Source organism: Periophthalmus magnuspinnatus, chromosome 17 (genome assembly GCF_009829125.3).
Source record: "Periophthalmus magnuspinnatus isolate fPerMag1 chromosome 17, fPerMag1.2.pri, whole genome shotgun sequence".
Taxonomy (NCBI): domain Eukaryota; kingdom Metazoa; phylum Chordata; class Actinopteri; order Gobiiformes; family Gobiidae; genus Periophthalmus; species Periophthalmus magnuspinnatus.
The window spans coordinates 16402095-16424213 of NC_047142.1; the positions used below are offsets into that span (position 1 = coordinate 16402095).

Sequence of the window (22119 nt, forward strand, 5' to 3'; positions counted from 1 at the left end):
AAACTACTAGTCCAGTAAGAGTAACTGGGCTGGTCATGACATCTGACTTATAATTTCAAGTTAATGTAATTTGAAGGACAACATTTAAAAATCTGGTATCCTGAAAATCTGTTTTTCAAAGTATATACATAAAAATTAGACAAACTAATTCATATCTGAAGTATACTTTTTTACTTACTTGAGTAATGTCATGGACCACAACTTTGTACATCTACTTGAGCAATATTAGTCTGAAGTAACATTACTCTTACTCAAGTCCAATTTTTGTCTACTCTACTCACCTTTGCTCACATTGGGAAGAGTAACAAGAACTTTTACTCAAATTGGGAACTGTTGTACTGTAAAATACAATACACAAGTAGGAATAGAAGTATGGTGCGAGGTACAGTTTTATTTATTTCCATGCTTGTTCCTGTCTAAAATTAATCTTATAAAAAACTATAAAATCTATAAAACTTTAAGATGTTTTTCCATGGTGGGACAGATGTCGCCGACAGAGACTCTTGTGGTTTGTTTGATGTGGGGATCTCTGCCAATCCTATGATCCTCTCTGTTTCCTCTTAAAGATCAAAGCCTTCGGTCACTGTCACCACGACAACACATCACAGAAAGGAAGTGAGCTCTTCTTCACGGATTTCAGTTGTCCACAATGTGCCCACTCGGCAGCATCTGTGGTACAGAAGTTACTGGGTACAAGCTTTTGAACTCTGAAGTCTGAGTTTGAAATGCAGTTTGGTGTATGGGGTTGTCAAAAGTATTGAACATCATACACTGATCAATACCAAAACTAGTATCAAAACTAGATACTCAATTTAAAGCAAAATATTATATCTTTTGAATGGGATTGTTGCATATAACACAAGCTAAAACCCATGAATAGAGCTCAGGATTGTGTCGTCACCTCATGGAAATTTCATTAGGCCTAATGTTAAAGCAATGGGGATTTTAAACAGATTATGCTAAATTTACTTTTTTGAGCTTAAAACCATTCTAGTATATAGCTCCCCTCATTAAAAAACATATCTGCAGTTGTATTTCACGTCATTTGCGCTGGTTTCAGTAATCCTCTTTAAAAAGTCCTTTGCCTCTGAGCTGATCCCAAACACAGTGACATTTCCCAAGATTGTAACGTCATAGATCAAAGCCCTGTGTAGTTTTTAAGTCTATAAATCATCCTCAAGTGGCTAAATACTAAACTCAGTGTTCATTGGAAAGTATTCTGACACTATGGCATGTTAAAAGTATTCATAGCAGTAGCAGCTCATTTGCTCCTTTGATTACTAAAGTGCATATGGCTTAGACTACTCATTTCACTAAAACATAGCTACAATCATTATATTTAAGATTTTACTACATATCTTGCCTAGTTTTTACAGTTTTACAGGGGGGGATTTAGACCAACATTTGCAGAGTTATGATTATTATGATTAGTTATGATTAAACTAATAAAAATGACAACACCTTTATTGAAGTGAATAAATGTTTACACTGTCAGAAAAATGTCTTCCTGATGCATAGATGATGATGAAGATTGACGGTCTAGGTACTGTTGAGTTACTATCCCACCAAACCCTGTAATAGAAAAATCATAAAAACCTGGCATATGCATTTTAATTAATAATAGTGTTTTTCTCTTATGCATCTCTATGGACTTTTTGGCATGTCTGACCAGTAACGTTAACTAATTTGAGGTTCAAAACCAAACTCTAAAGACCAGGAGGTACAACAGATTGGCTTGATCATAATAAATAAAATTGAGGTGTTGGACAGGTAAGAAATATGGGATAATTAGTTGTTATACTGCAAAACACAAATATAAGGTTTATCATTAAATAATCAGTTGTGGAAGGTAACAAAGTACAAGTAGTAAAGTACTGTACCTAAGTAGAATTTTTAGGTATCTTTACTTAAGTACATTTTATAGTGGATACTTTTTACTTTTACTTTACTACATTTCAGAGCAGATGTCTCTACACTATATGTTTTAATGGAATGGAAAAAGTACTTTTCATATGATTTGAGGGGTTATTTTGACCATGTTTGTGGTAAAATCCTGACTAAAGTTTTCAACTTTAAGCTTTGAGCAAATAAAAATAAATGCACAAGTCTCACAAGAAAAATTAAGAAATTGATTCATATTACTACTGTTGACCAAAATGTGTATCAGTTTTTTTTTTATCAATATCACTACATTTAACACTTTAACAGATTTAAACACAAAAAATAAAGTAATTTTTGTCTGTATGTCTGTATCGGTACTTTTGCTTAAGTACCAAAAAGTACCAAAATTGGGTACTTCATCCACCACTGTAAATAACTAGGCCAATCAAAAAAATAAAACATAAATAAATTAATAATAATAACAACAACAACAACAACAACAACAACAACAACAACAACAACAACAATAATAATAATAATAATAATAATAATAATAATAATAATAATAATAATAATAATAATAATAATAATAATAATAATAATAATAATAATAATAATAATAATAATAATAATTGCATGTGTTTCAACCATAGAGTTATCCAAGTGACCATCATCTGAAATAATTCAAATTTTAAAATTCCCTAAAAGAAACAGTTCATATAACAGTGAACTGAGCAGTTGTAGTTCAGGTAGACTTTGAACAAGGCATTTTAACACATCAGAAGAGTCAACAAATCACATCCATCAGTGTCTTGTCCATGTGTTTTAAACCTGTAGCTGTGAGAAAAGATCTATCCCCCAAAATGATCTGATACATCTCTGCACTAATGACGTGTTGTAAAGAAGAAACAGACATGAAGGACAGAGAGGGAGGTCTGGAGAAGGACTGCAGCTGATGGGAGCACCCTGATGAGTCCTCCACAAAAAAAAAAACCCTCCACATCCAGTTTGGCTGAATACTCAGTTATCAACCCCATGTAGACATTATAAATTACAAACTTGTTATTCTTGAGCTGGATATTTGAGAGGTTTTCATTTCTTGGCCAGGTGTCTCTCTGTTACATTAAAATTGCCAGGTGCAGTCTGATAATTAAAGTGCTGGAATTCCCCATATATTTTCATTTGTAAAAACAATTGCTAATGCTTAAGTACTGGTTTCTGTGAGATTAGAGTCCTCAGCTGGGAAAAGCAAACATCTCGCATCATTTTGTATCAGACCACCCAAAAACATGCCCCTCTCCCCATGCACCCCTCTCTCCTCCCATCTCTCCCCTCTCTTATTCCTCTTTCTTTCCATCTCTCTCTCTTCTCTCTCTTCCCCTCCTCTCCTCTCTTGGTGCCCCTGACCCTCTCATGGATCAGGTTACAAAGCAGTGGAGAAAATGTCACAAAAACAACTTGAACTTCAAAAGAGCACAGATGTGAAGGGGCTGTTAATGGAGGGCATCTGGTTTAAAATCTGACCCAACATGACTAAGACCTTACTACTACTGTTACTACTACTACTACTATTACTACTGTACTACTACTACTACTGCTCTATTGAATCTTTCATCCACATTGCTGAGTATAAAGGTTGTTTGTGTAAGTGGTGGTGGTAGTGCTTGCTTCCGTCAGTCTGTCCCAGGGCAGCTGTGGCTACAATAGCAGTTTAACACCACCATGAGCGGAGTGAATGAATAATATACTCTAAAACATTACTGAGTCGAGTACTGTAGGCACTATATAAATGAAATACATCATCACTATTAGTTCATTCTTTAAGATGTGCCGCCACACAATAAGACATGGACATTTTCTTTGATATACGTTTTGAAACTGGAAGGTAAAAGCTACAATCAAAGGTTTATGCATATGTGTTGTGAGTAAAAGTACTTGCCGGTAAAGTGCGAGAGCCTCCTCTGTGTTTTCTTTTCAAGATAAGAGCAGAACAAACCTGAGATGTGCACTAATCATTGACTATATTAGCTCAAAGATGAATGGATTTGCTGCTGGATTTTCCCTTGACCTCATCGTTGGAGCAAATATGAGCGGTTTCCTCCCTTTTCTGTCAAAGTGTGATGGATTCAAACTCTTCAAATATTTATCTGTAGTGTCTGAGGCTGAAGGATCCAATCAGCAGCACCTCAGCACATGTTTGAGTTTATCACAGGGAAGAGGTGCCACTGACGAGCTACAGAGGGCCAGCGACCAGTTACAATTACTCAATTATCTCCAATTAACTTCAGAAACTTTTAAAACAAACCACTGCAGTTGTGGGTCAAGCATTCGCCCATGAACCAAAGGGTAGCTGGTCCAAATTCTGCCCAAGCTAGCATTGCAAAAGTAATGTTAAACTCAGTCAGTGCAGTGTTACTGGGGAAAAAAGCAAAGCAGATGATTAAAAAAGTTTTAAATATCATAAAACACTCCACTGTTCCCATTAAGAGTAAACTTCATGTCGACTGTGTGCTTACGCCATTGTGTATTGTATGTAATCAATTAATTAGCACGGAAATGATGCATATTCTTTTTTTTTTAAATTTTCAGACATGAACAGTGGTGAAATTAGCAAGCTGGGGGCCCTGGGCAAGTTTAAGTTTGGGGCCCTCGGTATAATGGAGATGCTTTTGTACTTTTCACATATTTATTGTCTGTTTTCCCCTGTTTTTGATATGCACACATCATTCTGGTTATTTTAATTGGGTTAGACTGGAAACTCAGGAACTTATTTTAACAGTTTAGATAACCAGGGCTGATTTGGTCGAATGAGCAGCATAATCATTTGAAAATGTACATCAGGCACTTTACTGACTCATGTTCAAATCAAAATTCAAATTTTTTCCTCTATTTTGCAAATACAAACAATCATGCAGGTAATTAATACACATTCAGTGCATTCACAGCTTGTTCACTCATGTTTGTCTGAAAGTGGACCAGAACATTGATTCTATGAACAGACTTTGAGATGGGTATTTGTGTCTTAAGTGAAAATAAAGTTAGAAAAGTAGAGTGATGCTTTTGCCTACCTGCCCACACAGGCATCCTCACGCCTCTCCACAGAGCAAGAAAAAGTCCAATAGGAATAATTCAAGTTTGATACCTGTACATTTTAGAAACATTTTGAAACTACTGCAGCCGCAGTAGGGCCCCTCTCATTCCGTGTGTACTCTTGGACCAGTCCATTCTAACATGAAAGGAGAGATGCTTTGACAGATAAAATGGATTTGATAATCAGATACTATTTTGATGGTGTTTTCTTTTTTAAAGTAAACTACTGAGGCCTTTTAAAAAAAATAATTTGTCTGTGAATGATTCGTACCAAATGTATGCAGTAACATAAATATACAAAACACAAAACAGACAGTGCAATGGAAAAGAATCGGTCACATGTTCAAAAGAAATAAATCTATATTTGACTCTAAACCTGCTTAAACGTATGTTCTCTTTGCCTTCTTTGTGTCTTTGAAAATCTTTATCAAAGCGGTTAATGATTCACGTCTGGAGCTCTTTAATCTCCATTAGTGGAGGCCCAGTGTCGGCTGTCAGTGCAGTGTGTACTCTCTGTATAGTATGTGTGTACTCTGTGTGTACTCTGTGTGTACTTTATGGACACAGGCATGTGCTAAGTGAGTGTTATCCTAAAATTAACGTCAAGAACCAGATCCCGTTTATGTTCAAAGACAGGGGGATAAAAGTTGTTTGTTAAAGTTATGCTAATGACTTTGTTCTTCTTTTTTGTTTTTAAAGGTACACTATGTAACTTTAATGGTGCCTACTTGCTTTGTATCCATCGCTTTGCCTGGAATGTTTCACTGTATGGCATTAAAAGTATCTTGCATTAATTGAAATACAGCCATTACTCCTGTGTGTGTCTGGTGTTAATCGCTGTAAGCTCAGTCCACTGTGTCAGGCTCTGTGGATTGAGCGTTGTGTCTCGCTGTACTGTGTGTTAACTGATCACTTTTCCGGTGCGTACCTGCTTTGTCTTCATAGAGAATGTTTCACAGCATGGCATTAAATGTAATATATTTTGCATTTATAAAATTACAGTCACTTTTATTGCTAAAAATACCTAGAAAAACTTGGGCTTACCTCTTCAAAGATCTGCTCTTTAACTTCGCCTGGTGGTGTGACCTGCTTGTTTCCATGGAGATAGATGCATTTAAAGCAGTAGCATCTCCACGGATACAAGCATATAGAAAAGTTACACAGTACATCTTTATTTGTGGATATACAGGCCTTGTTCTTTCTAAAACCATGTAAGCGCTAACCAATCAATCAATTAATCAAGAATACACACTTATATTGACTTTCTATTTTGTTTTCAAATTAAATGAGCTGAATTACATTTTTGTTTACCAAGTAGATTTCCACCATAGAAAATTGGATTGTCTCTCTGACTAAGACCAGATCTAAACCAAATCCTAGGCTTAAACTTGGGCTCAACTAGGTTCTAAATTGCAGAGTAATGTTGCTTCAAAATAATATTACTCAAGTAGAAGTACAAAGTAGTGGTCAGAGAAATCAAGTAAGAGCAACATATAATTTATAATTTGAAGTGAATTGTATCTGTAAATCTGAAGGCGCAAAAAACACAAATGTTCAAATCATTTCATGTTGTCAACCTAAAGCTTTTGTCACTTGTAGATTTACTCACAGTGGGACGAGTAACCACAACTTTTATTTAAGTAGGACTACTGTTACTTCATTAAAAATATTACTGTAGTAGGAGTAAAAGTATGTTGCTAGAAAAGTACTCTGAAAAGCAAAATTTCTTTAAGAAGTTACTCAAGTAAATGTAACTGAGTACTGCCCACATCTGCAAGTACGCCCCTTCAAAGTTCAACATTCCTACTGTTCTACTGGCTTTTGCTGCACCTGTTTTTCACACTCTGATTTGCTTTATGTCTGTACAACAACTGTTTAGGCCCACAGGGATTAAACCAGCACTGAACCATAACCAATGACCCTGTGTCTCCATGTGACCCTCGCTGCCCTGCTCTCAAATAAAAATACCACAACTCCATCTTCTCTGATCACTAAGCCTGCGTTTGTAATATTAGCTGTCAGGGATAAGTTGGAGAAATTCCCACTTTTTATCCGTATAATTGTTGTAGAGTTTTGGGACTTTGGAGTTAGCATGTGTCGCTAACAAACGGTGGGACCTAAGCTTGGACTTTGATGTAAATTGTTCCAAGGGTTAAAGCAGGATTAAACCCATCAGCTGTAGTGGGCCGGGTCAGTAGTGTATTGACCTTATTACACCCCGCCCACTTTATCTTAAATACTACTAAATTGCACTTGTGTTTCGTTGTGGTGGCACATCCGGTAAAGCAGGAATTTCATTCATTTAAAGGTCCTACATTAAGTAAAATGGACTCTTGTGAGCTTTAATGTTATAGTGCTGGAACCTTTAAACGTACCTGGAGTTGCCTCACCAAACACACACAACAAACGTAAAAAGTACATGCATTACTTTTTACGTTTGTTGTTGTGTTGGTTCTATATTGGTTCTTTTAAGATTAATCCTACTATTTCAATGTTGCATCTTGTGTTTAGTCCCATCTCTATTGGACACACTACACACGTTTTATAGAACAAGGCCTTCACTGTTGACATATCAAGAGCACGAAGCGGAGGAGAGATAAGACCAGCGCTGATGTAACCACTCAGCCAGACTGTCCCTACAACGAGAGTAACACCTACTGACAAAATCAAATATAAACTTTAGATTTTTAATAGGACTATTTTTAATTTGGACTATAGTGCTGCCAAAAAAAAGCAGATCTGTTATGCAAAATCAACTTTACAAACTTTTTACCATGTTATAGTTGTTTCTCCTTCTCATTTACCCTTTTGAAGTTGTATTTGGAGAGCTTCATGCATGTTTGCACAGTCTTTAACCACTTATTTTCAAGACACTATATTGCCGATCAACTTCCATTTTCACCACCACCACCAGGATACTCCCGCTGCTCTGTACTTACTTTGCTCTCCAATTTTATTTTCTTAATGAGTGATACGTGTAGGATTCAGCAGCATTTTGATACAAATCCATCAGCAGTGCCGATAGCAGCATGGCTCTTTCGACGTTTACGACGACGTCACCTTCCATTGGGCACCACAGTTTTCTAACGCGGAAGTCAGGGGATTGTTTTTTTTTATCATGTTGTTTTAGATTAATGTTGTGATTTAATAAGTCCAAATTATAACCTAATGATTCACGGTTGTCATAGATTATAACTATATAACAGACACAAGCACAATATGTCTTAAAGGCGCACTATATAACTTTGTATATAACTTTTTTGGAGAAAAGTCCACCATCTGTTGGACTCTGTGAAGATGTGATTGATCTCACCTGATCCACAGTATTGCATTAAAATGTATCTGTCTTTTTATTTATTTATTTTTTTAAATGAAAAAAAAAACATGCATACATAATGTACGGTCACCTCTCCATGGATCTGACCTGTAGCTAGCCTTCTTGTCTCCATGGAGATAGATAAATGTAATGTCATACTATGGAACATTCCAGGTAAAGCAATAATATCTCCATGGAAAAATGCTGGCAACTGATCCTCAAAAGTTAAATACTGCACCTTTAAAAATATAAATACATCATTATTACTATAAATGTAGTAAAATAAAATGATAATATTGATATTATACAAACTGAAAGGAAGAAGTCAAAGCTGTTAGAAAAATAAGTGAAAAAAGAGCAGATAATTACTAGAGGCCACATATATAAGAGAAATGTGCTGGTGTTGAGTGAGTGCAGATCAGAGATGTGTGACACATGTGAGCCTCACCGTGGACTGATGTGATCCATATCTGTGCACATCTGGAGCGGCCCGGCTACTGCACTGTACAAAGACACATGAGGTAAACACACTGCAATTCAGAAAATATCTGGTATTTTGAGCAGTTTTGTCCAGATTCATATAGATTTAAAAAATGTAATTCTAGCTTTAGGTAAATTTATAATAAAATTAAAGCAATTAAATAGTAACTAAAAAAGCTTGTTTTCAGTTTGACTTCTTAATCAAAAAAGAAAGGCAGGAAATGCATCCATTTCACTGCCGTTCATTTAACTTAATACATCAAAATATCCCACTCAGTTGGCACAAAATGTATAACTTTGTGCAGCACGATAGATTCTCATGATATTTGTGCTTTTCTCAACTGAATGTAACAAAAGTTAAATTGTTCCTTCTTGTTCCTCTGTTGTGACACTTCAACCAATCAGATTCTAATATTCGTCATTCCATCATTTCCCCATCACTTTTAGGGAGAGCCGTCCCTCTCAGATCAATCTGGTATGAGCCACATTACAAATGATATTGCTAGAAATAAGAAAATATAAAGAGTAAAAAGTAAATAAACAAACATGTAAAATCCTAACACAAGTAGCATGTGTTCAGTTCAAGTCATTTGTGTCATGTGTAGATATTCTCTTTTTACAGTGTGTCCTCAGCCCCTGTGTGGGACCCTCACAGAGATGGATGTGATAACCCCAGATATCTGTGGAGTAAAGACTCGCCTCATTCTACAGGACGTCCCGAATAAAGATACAAAGAGGAGTGTGTGTTTGAGGTCATAAACCTGCTCTTATGTGGGCTGAAAGGAGAGAGAGAAAGAGATAGAGGGAGAGGGAGAGAGAGGGGAGATAGAGAGAGAGGGAGAGAGAGGGAGAAAGAGAGAGAGACAAAGAGAGACAAAGAGAGACAAAGAGAGCAAGACAGAGAGAAAGAGACAGAGGAAAAGAGAGAGAGACAGAGAGAGAAACAGAGAGAGAGAGACAGAGACAAAGACAGCAAGACACAGAGAGAAAGAGACAGAGGAAAAGAGAGAGAGAGAGAGACAGAGAGGTGAGAGAGAAAGACAAAGAGAGGGAGAGAAAGAGAGAGGAGAGAAGAGAGGAAGAGCAAAGGAGATAAATGCAAAGAGAAAAACAGAAAAACAGAGAGGGAGAGAGAGAAATGGAGAGACAGTGAGAGAGAGAGAGCGAAAGAGAAAGAGAGTACAAAGAAAGACAAAGAGAGAGAGAGACACGGAGACCGAGAGAGGGAGAGGGAAATAGTAAGAGAGAGCGAGGGGCAGAGACGAAGAGAGAGAGACAGAGAAACAGAGAGAGAGAGAGAGAGAGAGAGAGGGAGAGACAGGTGCTTCAGTTATTTAATCACCATTTGTCTGACTGGATCAAACATATCTTGAAAACATGCATTCTCACCTCTCCACAGATTTAACCTGTATCTTGACCTGTACCTCATGGCAGCTCCTGCTTCCATCCCCGCGGAGATGATGCCATAATGAGGAACATTCCAGGCAAAGCAGATGGCAACCTTCAACCAAAAAAGTTACATGGGCACTTTTATACATCCATATAACTCAATATTTCCTTTGTAATTACTTCAACCACAACAGCCCGAAAAATGAATGTGGAATTCTTACACAATGACGCCAAAGAATTCCAGCCTCGTCTTTCTTCAGAAACATAAAACTGCTCATTAAACAACTGCAGACGACACTGGACAACCGACCGGAGGAAACACAGATGGCAAAATGGAAAAGACTTGACTCTAAACTTCTAAATGTAACTTATTAAAGCCATTTGAAAACATTATACTTTGTCCTTTTAATATTGTTTGTGTACAGTTTGTCAGAGTCAGAGTGGGTAGTACTCAGTTGCATGTACCCGAGTAACGTTTTGAAGAAACTCTTTCTTACAGTCTCCCCCTAGCAGTATACTTTTACTCCTGTTTGAGTAATATTTTTTACTGAAGTAACAGTACTCTTACTTGAGTAAAAGTTTTGGTTCCTCTTCCCACTGTGAGTAAATCTACAAGTGACAAAAGCTTTACGTCGACAACATGAAATGATTTGAACGTTTGTGTTTCTTGCATCGCTCTTTCAGATATAATTTAGTTTGTCTCATTTTTGTATCTGTCTTTTGAAAATACCAGAAAGTTTTGTCCTTCAGATCACATTAAATTCAACATCAGATGTTACTCTTTAAGTCCCTCTTACTTGAGCAGTACTTTTCCCAAATACTTTTTACTCTTACTCGATTTCTTGGACCACTACTTTGTACTTCTACTTGAGTAACATTATTCTGAAGTAAAGCTACTCTTACTTAAGTAAGGCAAGGCAAGGCAAGTTTATTTGTATAGCACAATTCGTACACAAGGTAATTCAAATTGCTTTACAGAATAAGAAAGACATTAAAATCACACAAATCAAAACATAAATAATCACAAATAATCATCATAAAATTACCATTAAAGGAGAAGAGTGCAGAATAAAAACCTTTCAGTCATATGCACAGCTAAACAGAACCATTTTGAGCCTGGATTTAAACATTGTCAAAGTACAGGCCTGTCTCACATCTTCAGGAAGACTGTTCCAAGTTTTAGCTGCATAAAACTGAAACGCTGATTCCCCATGTTTAGTCCTGACTCTGGGCACCAGCAGGAGGCCGGTCCCTGAAGTCCTCAAATTGCGAGATGGTTCATATGGCACTAACATGTCGGAGATATACTTTGGACCTAGGCCATGGAGAGACTTATACACAAGCAGAGCTGCTTTATAGTCTATTCTTTGAGCTACAGGAAGCCAGTGCAGAGACCTGAGCACAGGACTTATGTGCTCGTACTTCCTGGTTCTAGTCAGGACCCGAGCAGCAGTGTTCTGGATGTACTGCAGCTGTGATAAGGCTCATTTGGAGAGGCCAGTGAGCAGAACGTTACAGTAGTCTAACCTACTGGAGACAAATGCATGGATAAGTCTCTCTAAGTCTGGCTTTGACAGTTTACCTTTGATTTTTGCAATGTTTTAGATGGTTAAAAGCTGCAGATGTTATTGATTTGATGTGGCTGTTAAAGTTCAAGTCTGAGTCCATTGTTACCCCTAGATTTCTAGCCTGATTTGAAGGTTTTAGAGAGAGAGACTGGAGGTGACTGCTGACACTTTCTCTATGTTTCTGTGGGCCAAAGATGATGACTTCAGTCTTGTCTGAGTTTAGCAGAAGAAAGTTGTTTTGCATCCACACACTGATCTGTTGGATGCAGTGGCAGAGTGAATCCACTGGTCCATATTCACCTGCTGCAGTGAGACATAGATCTGAGTGTTATCTGCATAGTTGTGGTAAGACACATTATTGCTGTGTATTAACTGGCCTAACAGCAGCATGTAGAGATTGAACAGCAGGGGTCCCAGGATTGACCCCTGGGGCACCCCACAGGTCAGGGACATTTTATCTGATATACATTTTCCAATTTCAACAAAGTACTCCCTGTTTTCTAAATAGGACTTGAACCAGTTTAGTGTAGTACCAGAGATGCCCACCTGTCCTCCAGTCTCTGTAAGAGGATCCCATGATCCACAGTGTCAAAAGCAGCACTCAGATCTAACAGGATCAAGACTGAGACTTTGCCTGCATCAGTGTTCAAGCGGATGTCATTTGTCACCTTGATAAGAGCAGTCTCAGTGCTGTGGTGGGGTCTAAAACCTGATTGGAAGACATGAAAGGAGTTGTTCATTTCGAGGAAGTTAATAAGCTGTTGGTAAACAACTTTTTCGAGGTAAAAAAGTACAGTTTCTGTCTCCTCTACCCCCTCTGGTCAGAGTACTGTAAGATGAAGGTAATTGAAGCGTTTTTAATGAGACGCTGTTCTTTTCTGGGAAGCTTGTGGCAGAGATGGGAGGGGCCAGGGGGAGGAGACTTTGGGGGTTTGTGGTTTGGACTGGCCCAGGCTAAAGTAATGGAAACCGGCTGTGGAGTGTACTATGTGATACTGAAGTACACAGAGACAGGACTGCAGACATAGGGAACAGAGAAACACATGGGGAATCTATGGGTAGACAAATGTATGATGAAAATAGCTGAAATAGCAAACCAACAAAAAAGTACAATACATATTCCTGAAATTCTAAATACAGGAGAACATATTCTGCTAAATTGGGTATTTCTGCACGTTCTCTCTGTGTCTGAGTGGGTTTGATTTGGGCACTCTGGGTTCCCCCAAACTATAACAACAAGTCAAATCCTCCAGCTGAGGTAGTCCTGACCAAGACTAACTCAAGATTTACAAAAATGAATTCCACTGCTCCTGACAGAAGGAAGATGTTTTATGCCATACTGTGGAATATTATAACCAAAACATTACCATGGAAACAAGCAGGAAGAGAACCTCCTCCAGGTGAAGTAAGAGGCAGGTTTGTGGAGACGCAAACCCGCTAACAGAAAGGATGCATGTTTTTTTTTTTTTTTCAGTAGAGTATTTAATTAAAAACCTTTTGTTATTATTATTTGATATTTTTTGGAAATGTTGGCTCCAGTTTGATCGTTCCCCTGCAGAGGGCGCTGCAGGACACACACCACACACAGGTAACTCCACTCACAGACTTACACACACATAAGGACATACTGCTGCGCTCTCTCTTTCTATCACTCTCCTCCCCTCCTTTTTCTCTTCTTCCTCTCTTTCTCTCTCTCCACCATTCACCCACCTCTTCCCCTCTCCTCCTCCAGTCCAACCTTTCTATCGCTCCCTCCTATCCCTGCTCTGTCCTTTCTTTTTCTCCCTATCCCTCCCACATCCCTTTCTCTCTCCCTCCTACCCTTGACTTTCGTTATCTCCTCCCCTCTCTCCCTCTCTTTCCTACAGTCTCCCCCTATATTTTCCTTCTCACAACTCCATTATCACTTTCAGTCCTCTTATCCTCTGTCGCCCCCTCTCTTTTTCCTCTTCCACTCTTTCTGCACTCCTCACTTTCCGCCTCTTTCTCTCTGTCCACTATCTTTTTCTTTCTTTCCACACCCCCTCCTCTCCTTCTCTCTCATTATTTTCCTTTACCCCCTTTTTCTCTTTTCTCTCCTCCCCAAACTCTCTCATTCTCTTCTTCCATTTCTCTCTCATCATCCAACTCTCTTCCTCCCCCTCTCACCTCCTCCCTTTCTCTCCTCCCCCTAACTCTCTCACCTTTTCTCCTCTCTCGCTCTCTCCCCCTCTCACATCCTCCCTTTCTTTCTCTCCCCCAACTCTATCCCCTTTTCTCCTCTCTCTCTCCCTCTCTCAACTCTCTCTTGCTCTACCCCCCCTCTTCTCTCCTTTCCCTAAATGTCTCCCTCTCAGCCCTTCCTGTCGTCCTCTCCTCCCCCTAACCCTGTCTCTCTTCCCCCTCAACTCCCCTCCTCTCCTTTCGCCCTCTCACCTCCTCCCTTTCTTTCTCTCTTCCCCTTCTCATCTCCCAACTGTCTCTTGCTCTCTCCCCCATCCACCCTCTCTTCCCTCCTCTCCCTAAATCTCTCCCTCTCACCCCTCTCTCCCCTCCCTCTCTTTGTCTCCTCCCCCCAACTCTCTCTCTCCTCTGCCCTCTCTTTATCCCTCTCTCCTCCTCTTCTCTTCCACTTGCCTGTATCAGTCTGTAGCATATGCATGAGTCCTGCTGCTGTCTCTCTGTTCATTATAGATGCAGTAGCGCTCAGAGCTGCACTGAACACACACACTCACACATCACACACCACCCTCCTCTCTCTCTTTCACCTGTTTTCCTTTCTCCCTCTCTCACACACTCCATAAACTCTGTGACAAACCTGTCTACATTAAAACCAATTAAATCCCTCTAAAAAACGCTTTAAAAATATCAGATAAGAAACCAACATTAAATTAGATTGTTCCATTTACTAAAGTTATATTATGTACCATATTACTGGTACACAACATTGACTCTTGTGAGCTTTAAGTCATGTTATAATGCCTCATCAAAAACATACCTGGAGTTGTGTTTTGTTTTAAACACACATGTTTGAGTAACCTTTTCCATCTGTCTACATCTCTATCTGCACTAAAAACATACTGTTCCACCTTCTGAAGTCTTGTAGTAGTAGTTTTTTTAAATTCACAGCTGTTCAGTAGAGATCGGCAATTCCAGGGCTGAAATGATCACACAGTAAGGAGCTCTTCCTGTATTACAACATGACGTCACAAGGTGGAACAGAGTCTTTTCAGTCTAAATATGCAGGGGTGTGTGTTAAACATGTGTGAATGAAACAAAACACAACTCCAGGTTTGTTTTTGAGGAGGAAACAACATTATAACAGATGAGAAAAGCCTCCAGTCACAGGTGCTGTCAGTCAGCAAGGCACAGCAGCTGCTCAACTATTGTTCACCTAATAGCCTAATAACTCTATGGAATTGGTAAATCAGCAGGCACATAAAAGTTAATCTAAACAAATAGAATTTGCACATTTTCCCACGTTTTAGATCCTGGCTTGGAAAGACATCATTTACTATTTAGTATTTTTTAGTATTTCAGACTATATAATTGCTAGACACTGGTTAAATTAATTCTTTGCAGTGACATTATGCTGGGGGTGTTATGCATGTATGTTTATAGTAGAATGTTCAGCAGTTACCACGGTGGCACAATGCACACATTAGCAAATACTGTTAAAAAAAAAAATCTTCAGGAGCCTGTGATCAATATGAGTTATCAATTCGTGGTTGTGTTTAGGTGTTTGACTTTCACCAGGAAGGTGTGAGTGACAAACTGAAAAATTGTTGGCAAACGCTCGCTCATTTCTGACTGTAATTTTATGTGTGAGAGACTTGTTTATCAGCACAAATCATCTCACCTGTTGTAGTTCCAGTTAAATCAGTTCTTTGGTCAGATTGTGTTGGACATATTCTACAAAATTGACTTTTTAGAGCTTTTAACTATATTATAGGTGTTTTCCCTTCACCATTTATTCACCTGAAGTTGTATTTGGAGTGATTGGTATTAGTATGTTTGAGCAGTCTTTAATCGCTTATTTTCAAAACATCATTGCTCTGGTCAACCCCCGTTTTTGCTGCTTTCGGTACACGCTCACTGCTCTGTGCTTACTCTCTTCTCCAATGTTATTTGGTGGTGTCGTGTAATCATTTTAGTACAAATGAAAAAAAATAGCTATCCATGGGAGGTGCCGACAGCTGCGCGGTTCTTTGTTATGATAACGTTTATGGCAACATCAGCTTCCATTGGGCACCACCATTTTTTTACGCGGAAGTCAATGGTCATTTTAGATTAATATAAGGATTTAAAATGTCCAAATTAGAACATAATGATCCTCGAGTGTCATAGATTATAACTGTATTGCAAACACAAGTACAACAGATCATCTTAAAAACAAAGCTCAGATTAAAGCCCAACTTGAGTAACAGAGCTTCAGACAGAGCAGTGCCCACAGTTAGCATCACACCTCCAGGGAATGTTGATGACATCAGCTGCAAAGTATCCATACACAGAGAGAACAGTGTCTGAACTTGATTTCAAACATTTCCCTATATATGCGCTACATCTCTACCACTGAGCCACATATTTCCCATAACATTAAACTGTAGACGACTATTACATCATAAACAGCTTTCCTCTATAATGCACATTTCCTCTTCTCTGTCTGCTCACTCCATCCACTGCAGCTAAATTTACAAAACAGACCACTGTGACTTTTGTGCAGCGCTGACGTCAACTTTCCACAAAAACACACGATCAAACTTAGACTTACTCACTTACTCATAGATCAGAGTAACATACTGCAAAATACGACTGCAGGATTAACAGTTGTCAAATCAAAACCGCTATTTGAATGGACACAATTAGCCAAGCCTGCAATTTTCCCCTCCACAAACAGCAAAACATCCTGTCTTATTCTGCATAAAAACGGCTAACCCTGTAGTTTAGATCTGTGGACTTTGAACAAAATCCTTTTAACTCTAATCACAATCAAAATGCTTGTCAGTGCAAAACATGTCAGAAATCAAACCAGTGCATTTTGACAGTGAGAAAGGTTTATTTTTATACCAACGTGCACTGAACTCTGTGTAAATCAATAGGAATCATAGACAATGCATCATTTTTCACTTGTGTATGTGTCTCATTCTTAAATGCAAAACCACTGGACATAATGTTTTGAGTTGTTTATGTTATAATTTGTGTTGCAGATTTAACGGTGAAATCCAGTTGGTTTAAACCTAAAAGGACTCTCCCCAGCACCTGCAGCCAATCATTAATCAGCCTCTGCAGCTCAGTGACTGAATTCTGCAGGTTATGTGAAGCATGGTCTATCTATACACTGAGAATGAGAAAAAACTTGTATGTCTCCTCTATCTGCAGGTTAAGGCTCTGGCAGCACAGGTTAAGTTGTGATAGTGCTTTATTTGTTATACCAATAAGAGTGCAGACTACATTATTGTAAAAAAAAACCCCAAAACGCACCGTTTGTGTCACAGTTTGCAGTATTACCAAGCTTTGGACAGCGATGAACTAGACCGAGCTCTGCAACAGGTCAGTGGCCAAGAGGAGGGCGCCCTCTAGTGTTGACAGGTAGAATTAAGTTAAAGTGAGGCAAAAACTTTAGCACAAAAACGACCAAAGAGGCTTGTTTAAAGGTGCAGAGTGTCACTTTTCTGGTGGGGAATTGACAATCATATGTCTGTTAAAACGGACATCTAATTCAGTTAAATGTTGAATGAATGTTTTATAATGCACAAAAGACCTTGAAAAACATGCATTCTTATTGTGAGCGGGGCTACCTCTCCATAAATTTGATCTCTAACTTGACTTGGTGGCATCGTCTCCATGGAAATATAAGTTAAATGCAGGTAGCGGATCCTCCACCAGAAAAGCTATATTGTGTACTTTTATATAATATGTTGCACGATTGAGTCTGTCCTTGTGAATTATGTCTTACCTTACAGACGTATAATCTGTAGAAATAACTTGACAATATAACTTGATTTGACCAGAGTAGCAATGGCCTACAACAAATGAAAAAAAGATCAGAGATGGGTAAAGTAGCCAAAAATAGTACGCAAGGAGGAGTATTATTACTTCAATACATTTTTTTACTCAAGTAGGAGTAAAAGTATGCAACTAGAAAAGTACTCTGAAAAGTACGATTTCTTTAAAAAGTTCCTCAAGTAAATTTTACTGAATCCTACCTCTGAAAAAGGTGTTTATGTATTTCTTTTTCCAATGTGGATTACCCAGATCAAACTGGGCTCAAAGCAGGACAAATCCTGAACCGTGCGATAACAAGGTCTCCAGAATCATTCAGTATTACCTAAAAATAATCTACAAATTTAATACAGGTAGGGCATTATATCCAGGGGTGGGGAGTTCTCAGTTACTCAACTACTTGAAACTGTACTTTTACTCAAGTAAGCAGACTGTTACTCTGAAAAGTTTTAGTTACAGTGAGTAAATCTACAAGTGACAAAAGCTTCATGTTGACAATATGAAATGATTTGAACATTTGTGTTTCTTGCACCGCTTTTTCAGTTATGATTTTGTGTCTCATTTTTGTGTCTACACTTTGAAAATACCAGTTTTTGTGCATTATTTTTGTTTTCAAATGACTAACTTGAAATTCTAAATCAGATGTTACTCTTACTCGAGTAGTACTTTTCCCAAATACTTTGTTACTCTTTGTATTTCTACTTGAGTAATACAATTTTGAAGAAACATTACTCTTACTTGAGTACAATTTTTGGCTACTGCTTTTGTGTATTAAGAAGGTAAAGTTAAAAGTTACAACATTTGAATCGCTATGGCAATGGTTAATTTCTCATCATTCTGAAAACCACGGACATCCTCATCTTTAGAACTGCATTTGTGGCCAGGGCTCATGTTTTTAATCATGTTAAGACATGTTTTCTGGGTCATATGAGCTTGTATTGAAAGTACATTCTTGCAAAGATGAGATCTGGATACAGTTTGTGGACATTTTATCTGTGGTTTCATGCTGCCAGATGGCACCATGTATAAGCAGTGAAACGTACATGAAGTAACTGATTATTAATACACTTTAAAGATTAAGTTATACTTTGTGATGTCTGAAGTGTTTTTTTACATTCCAGCCAATCACATACCTGATGTGAGCTCTTTAATACATTCTCCTCTCAAATTTTCTATAAAAAAGGTATTAATTTAGTGTGGTATCATTCAAATGACAAAATTATTGTTTTTTGTAAGGTAGTGAGAAGAAAAATACATGGCTAGAGTTTTTCATAATGCTTTTTCTACACCAAAATACATTCCCATGATTACACTATGTGGTTATAACCAAAATCTGATTTATCAGTGTGATAAATATATAAATGTACTGAACTGTGCAACATTCTTTCTACCATTACAGAACAAATACACAGGAAGAACCAAGCGTTTTCAAAACAATAAAACACAGCAAATGGTGTTTATTGTCAAAGTGGGAATAGGACATGTTATATGTGCATAAATCCATAGTGTGTTCTCTATTGTGCAACAACCTAAGCTACAGTATTTACATGGTACATACCTGTTAGAGGAGCCGCATTACTGTATAACAGTAACTGTACGGCCGACACCATCCACACTCCAAGACTTTGGTTTGTGTCCAAAGCTGAACGAGACACTTACAGTGTAATAGCAATCAGTACAACTAAACATCCATTAAAACATCCACATGAATATACTCAATGCAACAAATGTTATGCAGAACATCTCATCTCTCATCTCATAAAATCCAGGAAGTTAAACAAACAATTCATGTTACATAGGCCATAAAAGTAAAGTAATAATGACACAGACCTGTGTGATTCTCTGAAAGGTGAACTAAACATGTACATGTTTCACAGGTGAGAGATGACTTAGAATAAAGGTACAGCCCACAGTCCAAACATGCTCTGTGTCCGCTCACAGCCTGTGTATCTCAGGCTGTACTGCAGTGCTACTGCAGTAGTACTGAATTAGTACTGCAGTAGTACTACAGTAGTACTGAGTACTGACCCGGGCCTCAGCAGTCCCCTGAGTTGTGTGAATGCGGCCCCGTCTCCAGTTTCCAGTCTCTCTGATCAGTGGGGTCCTGTCCGTGCGTGGCAGATGGGGACAGCGCCATCTGTCTTCGCGGGTTGGCACTGTGCATGGTGTTCCAGTGGCGCTTTAGGTCCGAGGCCTTTATAAAGGCTTTGTCACAGGAGCCACAGTTGAAGGGGCGCTCTCCTCGGTGCTGCCTCTCGTGGTCTTTCAGGTGAGACTTGTGTTTGAATGCTTTTTCACAGAGCTGACAGGCAAACGGACGCTCATTACTATGAACACGCTCATGCCTCTTTAGGTCGGGCCCTCGGATAAAGGCTTTCCCACAGACCACGCAGCGGTGCGGTTTGAAGCCCGAATGGATCTTGAGATGCTCTTTGAGATGTGCCGCAGTGGTGAAGGCTTTTGGGCAGTGCTCGCAGGCATAGGGCCGGTTGGCGGTCAGCAGACGCTCCTTTTTGGCGTTATGGTCTATGGGTTTGGGTCCAGGTGGCTGCAGAGCACCATGGTCGCGGTGGCCGTACAGTAAATACTCCAGCTTCATATCTGTGGTGGTGGCTGCGCCCCAGCCATGGGTATGGGGGTCTTTTGGGATGTTGGTGTTGTACGTGTGGGGCTGGGTGACATGGGAGGCGGTAGCAGCCATACTGTCCATGCCCTGGTCGTAGAAGCTGTTCTTCCTCACCTCCTCCATGGCCAGCTCTTTCAGGATGGCATCCTGAGCCCTCATGCCATGGTCTCCGGGGGCTTGGTTCTCCCGGGTCTTCATGTTGGTCAGCTCTCTCTTCTGTGTGCACAGATTATCCAGGAAGTTAATGCCCAGGATCTGTCCTGAGGACATCATCATGTTGATGTCCTTCTTCCTCACAGCCAGTCGTGCCGTGTACATGTAGTTCAGCACCTCCTCGAAAATGTCCGAGCGGATAAAGTCCAGCTCCACGATGGAGTTGTCTTCGTCACTCTGTTTTTTAAACAGCTTTTTGAAGTAGTTACTGCACGCGGCCAAGACGCAGCGGTGCGCCCTGAACTCGATGTTTTCCACCACGACCACGACGTCACAGTGCTCCCCCTCCATGCGCTGCTGGTTTAGCATCTTCAGGAACGTGGCTTTGTGATCGTAGTCGATGTATCTCAGTAAGTCGGACATGGTGCCGGTCAGAAGGGTCGACCTATGGAGAGAGACCAGCCGTGAGACGCGGTTCAATATAAACACACAGCCTATGTCTACAAATATAAAGCCATATAAGACTCGCACCAACGGAAAAGGCGCGCGATCCAGAGTCAGAATAAAACGCAAAGCTTCAAACTTTACACTTTAAACACTGTGTGTGAGCCAAGAGCCGATCGAGCCGCTTTGATCACAAATCCCTCAGAAAAACACTAGGCCCGACAGCGCGCGAAGTCGAAAAACTGTTATTACCACATTGCAACACATTTATAATCGCACTTTTTTTACAACTTAACACATGCATTTAACCGACTGTGGCCCCTGACTGTGACCTTTCAGGCGCACAGATTAAACCTTAGCAAGAATATTTTACATTTGACTGCGCCCAGCCATCTTGCTCGCAGCCTCCATTGGCATGTTACGGTGTTAGGGATCAGTGCAAAGAGCGCACCAGCAGCGCGGCCCAGAGCGCGTAAAAACATCCAAAGCGGCCCGTGCGCCTCCGCCCCGTCCTCTCATTACACAAACATTTAACACAAACGTATTTACCCGAAGCCTGAGCGCAATCCGAGTGTTGTCACGCAAAGGCGATCGACGACGGTCCAGGGCTGTCTCCTCCTCTCCGTGTTGTGACCAAAAAGATCCACAGGAAATGCGCCATAGTCGTGCTGCCCCCTAGCGCCCCGGAGTGCACTGACAGAGATCAGCTCTAGTCACGAAGAGGCGCGCTCTAAACTCAAATAATGCTTCATTTAGGACTTTTTATACTTTGTTATTACTTTTAGTACAAAGTTGAACCCTATCAATCTATTAAACATTATTTAGACTAATTTATATTCACTAAATAGGCTATTGAGCAAGTTTAAAGTGCACTATGTAACTTTTCTGGTGAGGTTCTCCTTCCTGCTTTTCTTCCTCCCTAGAGATGTAATTGGCTTGCTTTGAATGTCACACAGTATGGCATTAAACACATCTAATTTATTTAAATACATATGCTTTACTTGCTCTAAAATGCACTTTCAAATCAAGTGGGATAATTTCTCCACAGATCTGACCCGTGATCTGGCCCGGTGCAGTCAATCTTGTCTATGTGGAGACAGATGAGTTTAATTCTATACTGTGAAACTTTCTGGGCAAAGCAATAACATCAGTTGTATGGATTATGGAAATAAGTAGGTGGAATGTCATAA

General features: G+C 39.4%; 2 protein-coding genes across 2 annotated transcripts in view; one reads left to right on the forward strand and one right to left on the reverse strand.

Moving 5' to 3' along the window:
* The window catches only part of vapal (VAMP (vesicle-associated membrane protein)-associated protein A, like), a 145247-nt gene that overhangs the window by 77538 nt on the left and 45590 nt on the right, over positions 1–22119 (forward strand). The window lies entirely within an intron of this gene.
* On the reverse strand, positions 19149–21612 carry LOC117384886 (zinc finger and BTB domain-containing protein 14-like). Its single transcript, XM_033982047.2, has 2 exons — positions 21479–21612; positions 19149–20930 (listed from the first exon to the last, which is right to left on the reverse strand). The coding sequence occupies exon 2, from the start codon at positions 20906–20908 to the stop codon at positions 19742–19744; it is 1167 nt and encodes a 388-aa protein (XP_033837938.1). The 5' UTR covers positions 20909–20930; positions 21479–21612; the 3' UTR covers positions 19149–19741.

Excerpts from the sequence above, each read along its gene's own strand:
- LOC117384886 (XM_033982047.2), bottom strand. The coding sequence starts at position 20,908 with ATGTCCGACTTACTGAGATACATCGACTACGATCACAAAGCCACGTTC.